Source organism: Barbus barbus (genome assembly GCF_936440315.1).
Source record: "Barbus barbus genome assembly, chromosome: 3".
NCBI lineage: Eukaryota > Metazoa > Chordata > Actinopteri > Cypriniformes > Cyprinidae > Barbus > Barbus barbus.
The window spans coordinates 27,864,317-27,874,251 of record NC_136731.1 but is presented as its reverse complement, the minus strand read 5'-3'; the positions used below and the strand labels follow the sequence as shown (position 1 = coordinate 27,874,251).

Here is a 9,935-nt window from a genome sequence, read left to right as displayed (position 1 = left end):
TCATACATATATATATATAGAAAACATGCTTTTTGTTCACATTAAAAAATATATATATATATTTTTTTTTTTATAAACATTGACGTTATAGAAAGACCAAAAAAGATACAAATGGGTGTACGAGTTCTCATAACAGTCATGTCATACCACAGCCATGTTTTAACGCACTGACACACAAATTTGACCTTTTGTCATAGTCTAGCTCAAGATCATTCCATCAAGTGCTAAAATAACTTTTCGCTTCTCGTACACATAATTTGACCCACAAATGCTCAATTTCAGCGATAAATACAACACACCTTCCCAAAGTATGCAGATGTGTCTATTTCTGGCCTCCCTCGGTTTCCCGCCTGATTGACGTCAGCATAAAGTTATTTTCATGAATGGAGGGGCGGTCACGAGGAGCCGGTGACGTCAGTGCTTGCGGAAGCACGGAGTGTAAAGTTGATACATTGTTGTTGTTTTGTAGTTCATTTAGTTCAGCGAAGCATTTCGCTTCGGTTGCAGGACGCGAGGCAAGGCTCGACCTGTGGATTCCAAGACACTTCTCCGGCATTCTGCACATCCCCGTTCACAAGGTACAGTGTGTGAGCTTTTCTGGGAGATGTTTTGAAATTCCTCTCGAAATTGCTGATGTTCTCACGATGACGGATCTGTAATATTTGTGTAGTCCATCGGTGCTTAGTGTAATATAGCCTACTGTTCTCTAAAATGATAAAGTTCAATAAGGAATTACGTTTATTTTAAAGATGAAACAAGTAGTTATGTAATAGTTTAAATATTTGATTATAAAAACAAAAATGTATCGGTCTGGTATGGACACGTGTTAAAGGTTGCAATTGGAATTCAGCCTACAAATACTTTTTTGGGATTTTTAAAATTTTTTTTTGCTTTTATACTTTTAAAAACAACACTACTCTCGCTGACACTCTTTAATGTTGCGTAAATTGGAGGTTTGCTACATTTTAAACGGAACACTTAAGTGTATCGCATCGTTAACTAAGTAAACAACTGCGTCTTGTAACGTTTGAAGCAATTTGGCGATACGACTCCAACTTTTGTCGCTTTTCACAGCGGGCATGCTTCAAAAGAATTAATATTACGACACGTGGTGGGCATTTAGGAATTCTGGGACAAAGGGCTTATTTGTGTCTGGAGCACTACTTGAAGTTTTAAAGCGATTGTTATAACAATCCCGAGTCATCCGAGCCGCGCAGAAAGATTGGGTTTTCTGCTCGCGCTGTTTAATCAACACGAGGGTTCAAGAATAGGCTGACGTTATGTCAGATTCTGAGTGCACGCGCACCGCGTGATGAATATTACTTCAAGAATGCACTGTATCTTCTATAGAAGGCTTACTTGCCCTTGTGTCTTTGTTAGAGGCGATTTTTCGTTGCGCAGGGCATAAACTATCATAATAAAGGAGCATGTGTCACCTTCAGCATGTCTACTAAAACCTAGGACACTATATGAGACTTAATAAAAAGCTTGTGATTGAATGTTTTCACAATTTTGTACGAAGTGCACATATGGAATGGAATGTATATGAGTTTGTAATGTGTAGGTGATTGGAAATATCTATGAACACAGTGTCCACTCTATTCTGGCAGGTTAGCATTAGAGCAACGCCCTCACAGGAAAAATGAGTCATAACTGGATAATGTGATTCATTTCCACAATGGATGATAAAATAGCAGTTCTGAGTCAAATTAATGTGATAAAACCACATCAAAGTGAAGTCCGTTCGTTGTAATTAGAAGAATGCATGTCCTGTGCTCAAATAGAGTATGTTTTGAACTACATTCGGTGTGTAATGTGACAATTTAAGGACAGTCAGGGTGGGAAATTACTCACAGTGGATCATTGCATAAATAAAATGACTAGATGTTTGATATTAAACGAATATGCAAAGACCTTATAAATGGACCAAAAATGTACATTTATGTTAAGTTATTCCACTTTAGTAAGGGTTTTTGTAATTCACCGTTAACCCCAAAAGGTGTTATGTTGTCGAGAACTTTGTACAGCCACAAATGTTTGGAATTCCGAAATATTTCACGTCAATTTCGAGAGCTTTGAATGCACATTAATAGAAGTGAATCAAGTCAAGTTAATTTATTTACAGTGCTTTTCATAATGCACATTGTCTCAAAACAGCTTTACAGAATTTCATAATGTTAATACCTAATTTTCCATTTTTAGGAGTTTAGAGCTAGATGACCATATAGTTTACATGTGATGATGATATAAACAATCAAGCAGTTGATATTTGTTATATAGTTTAAATATTGTGGCATAATTATAGTGTACTATGGGGATCAAATTGGATAGACTTATAGTAGTTGTAAATTAATGCTAACGATTTGTTATGCTGTGATATGGAGGATTATTAAGTTTTTTTTCTCAATGTGTAACAGCCACACCATAGATTTAAAGTGAATTGTACCTAAAGCACCTCTTAAGATTATTAATTTAGAGCGTTTACATGTAAGGCAAAATCTTTCGGGTGTAAGGTATGGAAATTCACGTGTGGTATATGGAAAGCCCTCGCACAGCATGCATGTGTAAAACAGTATCCGCATTTGGGTGGTGACGGGTGTTGATTTCACACCCTGGAGAATATAAAAAGGCCACCATCCACTTGTGAGGGGCTGCTGTGTTCCAATCTGATAAGTTGGCTTAGTTTTTCCAAAGTCAGCAGAAGATCAGTTGTTGAGGCTGCTAGATCAGCACCAGTCATTGCCCAGGAAGAGTTCTGAGAGCAGAGCTAAGGGGAAACTGCATTGAGTGCCTGTCATTACACCGAAACAGTTGCTGGGCTCAGATTACATTTGGATTAAGAGCATATTGTGGCAGATGGCACAGAGAATAGAGCAAATATTGGGTTCTGTCATGACCTTTGTCCCATCTTGATCTCTATGGAAAATCATGGAGGCGGGCAACCTTGTCATGTCTCCATATTCATACTGTATGCGGGGTTGTGTGACCTCGTCTGAGAGGTAGTCTGATTCAGAGTTGCTGAGGTATCTGTGGTGATGGCCTCCCACATCTTGCACGTTGTCTACTTGCTGCATTTAGAGACCATGGGGAAGTGAACTGCACACACTGCACTGTCATGAGACACACACGTGGGATCACTAGAAGAGGGCAGGCACTCGTGTCTTGTCACTAAGCGATGCTCTATGAGTAAACAGTTTACCATCAGTATTATGTTAATCACATTATGTCAGTTTTAGTTCACGATTATTGTTGTAGCATCGAGTATCTCACACCTCTAAAGATAGCGTAGTCTAGAATCGCTGGAGAAATAAATCCTGTGGTTTAGATGGTGCATTTGGAGAACAGGAACTCTTACAGTACTCTTTGTGGTTAGGACAGTGGGTTTTGAAAGTGAATGAGACAGCGGTAGTTGGTGAGTTAATGACTCAAAATGAAACACAGGGGAACTCCAAACCCAATTCTCACGTCAAGCGCACCCATTGCTTTCTCTCTGAGCGCCACGTCTTGACCTAGGCTGCAACATTATCACCAGTCATCGGGAATCAAACTCTTATTGATTTGAATGGGTTTCTGACAGAAATGCAAGGTCACTCTGTTGTCACTTGAAATATTGCAGGTAAATAATGAACCTGAGTGTGTTTGATCTGGCCATTGCCAGAATTGGGAAATATGTGATGCGTGCCAAGTTTTTAGAAGTGTTGGTTACATAGGGTTTGGCTCTTAGTCTATTTTTAAACTAAGTTTAAACTGAATGATTATATCATTTATTTATATATATATATATATATATATATATATATATATATATATATATATATATATGTGTATATATATATGTATATGTAAAATGTATAATAATATTTATAATATGTATGTGTGTGTGTGTGTATATAAAAAGTTTCAATGTTTCAATGTTTAAAAAGTAATAGAATTAATTAATAAATGTCATTACATTTTGGGGGTGTTTGTACAACATTACTTTTTTTAGTTTTTTTTACTTAAACTAGTGTTGCCGTGTCATCAAAAGGTCAAATTATCTGACATTTTAAGAGATTTTTTGACCTCATGACAAAGTCATGCGGGGTCCTCTCTGTGATATCACGTCCTCTTTTCTTTTTCTATTTCTTGTATGTTTTAGCAGAAATATTCAAACAATTTGAAATATTTTATTTAATTTTTATATCATTTAGGCCTAAATGTTTCATTATATTTTATTTTCTAATAAATAATAATAAAAGATCAAAAGATTATTTGAAAAACAGTTATTTATTAAAACATTTTCTTTTCACTTATTTCATCCTTTTAATAAGGCCATCCTGATTGTTTTTTTGTTTTTTGTTTTTTTACATTTTGCCACCCAAATATCTGGTTGCACTTTATTTTACAATACATAATAGCCTTTTAATGTTTTTATAAAGTTGTATGCATAAGACAGTAGGAGGAGAATCAGGAAACAATGGCTGCCCACAAGGCTACAACATTTTTAATATACCGTTGAATAAATGAACAGATCCAGACAAAATAAAAATTAGGGTCATGTTATTGATCCGTGTATCACAGAATAAGACTTTATTGGCCTATGGGGTGTCTAGACCACAAAGCAACACCCTGCCCTTTCCTTGTTGCTCTTTTCTAGTTCCTGGATCGGACAAGATTGACCTCACCACACTGTGGTCAGGTCTGTGGAAGAGCTGTCTGGTACTTATTTCTCAAGAACTTCAGTAACTGGATGTTTATATGCCTATGATGCGTTGATGCCGCATTGCACAATCCTCCAGCTTGTCCTGTTTGCTGTAGACCATTAGTTATAGACCATTAGCGTAGACGTTTAATGGCATGAGGGTGGAGAACCGATGTTACGTCAGATACGAGTTAGGATGAGTGAGTGTTGTTGGTTAAAACCAAGTTGGTTATGTCATGATTTTCCAGTGCAGAACTGTGCTTGTTGTTCTTCATTATTAATTAACGTTCTTATTAACCACGTTGCACTGGCTTACCTGTCGTACATACTGGGTGGGTTTGTCTATGGTTAGCGCATACTTGATATTCCTTTGAATCCCTGCGGCCCCACCAACCGTTCCCAAGGTTCCACGTACTTTTCCTTCCACCCCTGCGAAACAACAGGATTTTCCAGGAAACATCAGTTCGGGAGGGTGTGATTCCCTGCCGATCGTCCTCGCTCTTACCAGTAAACAGCATGACTCATGGCTCTGCTATGCTCTCCATTTCCTTTACATAATATCCCTGCGAATGTGCCGCTGTGGAAAAGAGTGGGCCGGGACCAAAGGAGACGGAGCTCTCGGCTCATTCGTGCAGGAACGTAGCAGCTGGCCGCCAAGCGGAGCGGCCTATCTGTTCGCTGCTTAACTAGTGGAGCAAATGAGGAAAAACAAACAGCAAAGACAAGCCAGGCCTTCATTTATCATGGGAACACAAGCACACATGGCTTTGAAGTGGTGTTTGGCTTTGCCCAAGGCCTTGTCTCAATTCTCTACCTTTCATAAGTGGTCACAACAAGAGAATCTCACATGTTAACATGGCAACGCTGTCGTCAAATTCCATAAGAGGGGAGGTCCTTTGAGGACTGTTTCTGAGAAAGTTCACAATCTCAAGACTCAAATATGCGGTTACCAAGCCATATTGCTCAGGGAGCCTAGAAAGAACGTCATCCCTGTATCAGCCAAAGCATGCAATACTTTAACAGACGTTATCCGTGCGGGCCAGAGGTTTAGTCAGTAATAATCCTCCTTGTGGGTTTATTGGGATCAGATGTCATGTAAATAATTACATGAAACGCAAGTTATGTGACGCCACAGTAGTTTACATCATGGTTTGTAGTTCGTGGAAAATGATTGCGATGTTTGGCGGAACACCTTGATGCAGGCAGTCCTTTCCATTGTAACCTACAAGTGCCAAATCATGAGTTAACACTAATGTACAATAAAGGCTGACCCTTGAAGTGTGACAGAAAGGATGTTGATAGGCTTAACGCCGTGACCAATGTCCATGTGATGCCAGTGACATGTCTGAACAGCTTCACCTTGTGATTACTGAATACTTTCAGTTCTGCATGCGCCCACATATTACAGCAATGCAAATCAGGCATGCTGTTGTGTAATCTCAGCCATATTAATTAGACAAACCAGTATATGGTTGAAATAATATTGTGAAATAATATTGAACTCTACCACAGTAATCTGTCTCTGTCAGAGAGGTCTGCAGTTTTGTTATTTTTGTCCGTTACATCCATTGGATGATGTAATTGTAGCTTTACCACAGTGATGCATAAACAAGCAACTTTAACGATATGGTCTTCTCAACCAAAATGCGGTGCTTGCTGAAACTTGATCTAGTAAGTATCAAGTAGTGAAACTTAGCAACATTTGCAAAAATTTGGGCTTGCTGCTGGGACAGCACCCACAAAAGGTGATCTTTCTTCATAATTTACCCCTAAAAGGTTCATAGTAGTATTGCTTAAGGGTACACATTAGGTATTAATATAAAGTAAAAAAAAAAAGTGCACCATTATTTTTCTGATAGTGTTATACACTTACTTGTTGTTTTATTATTTATATTTGATTTTGTTCTGTCTAACAGTATGTTGCACAGTACCACTATTTAATATTGTTAAAGCTTGTGGTTTAGCAGTTAGTGCTAAATATTTAAATATTGTAAAATAAATATTTATAATATAGATTACACATTAAATATGTGATTATGTACATTGTTAAATGAAATCATAAATTATTTTATTATGAATAATATTACATTTCAACTTAAAGACTGTAAACTAACCACATGCATTTATATGCCATTTCCATTTATTATTTAAGTGTTGTTGCTGTTAGCACACTGCAACAAGTGACACTAAATATAACACGGAGTGAATGTGGATATATTTAGATGATTGTAGTCATGTAATACAATTATTATGCATAGTCTTAAGTATGCAGTTCTCTGAATGAAAGTGGGGCCCCTTCTCAATGTCAGTGTGTGGAATGTCTCTGTTATCCTCACTTTACACACTCTTTGTGGCTTCCTTCACAGGGCCTTGTGTTGTAACTTGAATTCATTTTTTTTTTTTTTTCCTTATCCATGATAAGAAGACTCCTAATATGGACTATCAAATGTTCAGCATCAAAGGTGGCGTTCAGTCCTATAATTTATGTCCAGGAAACTATGAAACCTAGGCTCTGACCTTGGGACATTTGGGCTTTTCCTCTCTGTGAGGGCTGAGCAGGAAAGAGGGGCCCCCTGTCAGTTCACCCCAGTTCTCAGCACAAATGGAAAGGGGGACCATGTGCTGAAGGAATTTCAAGGAAGTGTGTGTGTGAGAAAGACCTGAAAGCCTGGAGGCCCCATGAATAGAGAGGGAAGCATTTTTTTTTTTTTTGATTCCATGGTCCTAGTTGGAAAGAAAGGCAGGGTCTCCCCTGTCACAGCCATTTTAAAATCAGCCATGCTGAGCCAACTTGCTGTCTAGGAAAACTCTTCTTGTCAGAGCTTGTCTTATGTTGCACAGCTTTAGATGAACATGCATGGCACAGTGCAGATTTTATATTCAATTAATTGTGATTTAATTATTTAGTGAAATATAGTGCCATTGCAGTTTCACTTATGCTTTCATTTTTCAAATATATAGTGATATTGCATAGTTTCCTGGTTGCCAGTTTGATTGTAGCCAAATGAGTTGAGGGGCCCTTAATGTAGCCCTCACATCAAGGGCCAGATGGTACGAATCAAGCCTTAAGTGATTTTTTTTTTTCTTTCATGGTGGTATTTGGTTTCAACTGCTCAGTTCATACCCAATCTATACTCTTTTGTCCCGTCATAACTGAAACATTTAAACAAACAACTGATGCACGTCCGGTGTGGTTTACTAAGACGAATCAAAAGAATGACTCAGAATTTACCAAACATGCCAAAAGCAGTGAATCTGCTCACTGATACTTAATGATAATTAATGTAACCATTACTAAAGAATTCTCACCAAGACAAAGCAATCACTTAAAATGGTTGCGGTATGCAGAGGGTCGAAGGCCAGATGACTGGACCGGAGAAATAACCTGCGGAAGTTGGTTGGAACCTGGTCTTTCTGTGCTCCAAATAATGTGTTCGGAATGGAATCTATGTTTGATACTGGAATAAAAGCGTAATAGCCCAAAGGAATAATCATACTTGTGAAATAGTTGCAGGTGAAAGTGTAGCGATTCAACAATGAGTCTTAATGAGTTGCTTATAATATCAAAATTGTGTCACTGGCAACTGGAGTTTTGTGTCAGCATGCTGTGCTAAATATAACAAGCACAGTTAAATAAGGACATGCAACGAGCCAGGAAAGCCTAGTGTAACAAGATCCAGTCTTTCAGCCACAGTTCTAACCCTGATAAAGAACATTGTCTAAAAGCACAAACATAACAGTGACTGTATAAGGGAAACTATTCCCATGTGACTGACAGCCTCCTGGAATGTTCCATTTACTGAACAGAAAAGGACAGACTTGACTACAATAAAACTTGGCATTACATTCAAAAAGGTTTCCATGTGTGGTCTATACCGCTTTTTATATTTAAAAGAAGTCATAATAATTTGATGGGTATAAATATACAGACAGATCACTGAATAGAATGAGAGACAAAAACAATAGATGGATGGATGGAACGACATTCAGAACTAGTAGATAGAAAGACAGACAGGTAGACAGAATGATAGATGGACGGACAGATAAAAAAGATTGTTAGGTAGATTGATTGCTATAGTTAGATGGACGGATGGATACCCTGTAAAAAATGTATAGATAAAATACAAAAATAGATGTTCAATACAATAGATAGATATCTGTCTATCAATCGTATCTATCTAGCCTATCTATCTGTCTATCTATCTTTAGATAGACACTATTTTTGGAAATCAATGCCCGGGTGTCACTTAACACTTTACTAAAATGTATATCATCCCTATGTGTTATTTTGGTTTATTCACTTCCTACATTGTTTCAACAGTTGTCTAATCTTGTAGAGGGTATACTCGAGTTTTTGGTAGTTAAGTTTTGAGAGTGGGCCTCTTGTGTGGCGAGCTTATGAATGAAGCTCGTTTACCATTTTTCTGGTCACGTGGCATGCAGTCCCACACCCATTAGCAGTGTCTCCATGGCAGCTATCTTGAACAGAGCTCACGCATTCTGACGCTGCTGGAATGGACCCCGCGGAGCGCGTTTTTTTTTTTCTTTTTTCTAATTTGGTTGTGTCTCGAGACCATGAGCTCGAACGCACAGAGTGGCCTTTTTAAAAATAGCCTTGCATGAACGGCTAAGCAGAGAGATCAGACAAAGCCTCATGCCGAGAGCTGACCTGCTTCTATTATTGCACTCTTGCAACGGTCTAGTGCGCTACACCGTGAGAACGCGAGATCAGCAAGTTAACAGGGTAACCCTTGTCTCGCTGATATTCTGCAGAGTTGTAATGACCTCTGCTGGTTGCTCTAGGTAACTTCATTTAACTCAGCAGTTTTAATGCAACCTGACATAGGCTCTGTGGCTGAGACTGACACGTGCAACCACAAAAAAGTTCATTAATACTAAGATCTTTTATATATTTTACACATTTATATATATATTAATTCCTTTTATTTTCTTTAGACAGATTTTTGAGGAGTTCTGACTAGCTGCTTGTATGCAGGGCATGACGACTAATTTTAAAGCGGGCAAAGCTTTAAAGGTAAGAACTTCTCCCTGTGATTCATAGATGTGATATAATTAGTAGCCTATCTATTATCTGAATTATTATTATCTGGAACGTTTAAGATGTAAGAATTTATTCTCATCCACCTTATATGGATGCTCCTATGTATTGCACATATTTTGCACCATATTCCTTTGAGTAGTCAGTTTAATAAACGTAATAATTTTTAATCGTCTAGTATATATTTATATTTTA

General features: G+C 37.9%; 1 protein-coding gene across 2 annotated transcripts in view; it reads left to right on the top strand.

The window, feature by feature from the left end:
- The first annotated feature begins 416 nt into the window (after positions 1-416).
- Positions 417-9,935, top strand: part of LOC306851890 (transcription factor MafK-like) — a 14,747-nt gene continuing 5,228 nt past the window's right edge. The window contains exons 1-2 of one of the 2 annotated variants that reach the window (XM_079388381.1): positions 417-578; positions 9,638-9,716. In XM_079388381.1, the coding sequence (XP_079244507.1) occupies positions 9,672-9,716 (45 nt within the window). In that variant the 5' untranslated portion in view covers positions 417-578; positions 9,638-9,671. The remainder of the gene's footprint in view (positions 579-9,637; positions 9,717-9,935) is intronic. The other variant, XM_079388382.1, reaches the window with a different exon arrangement.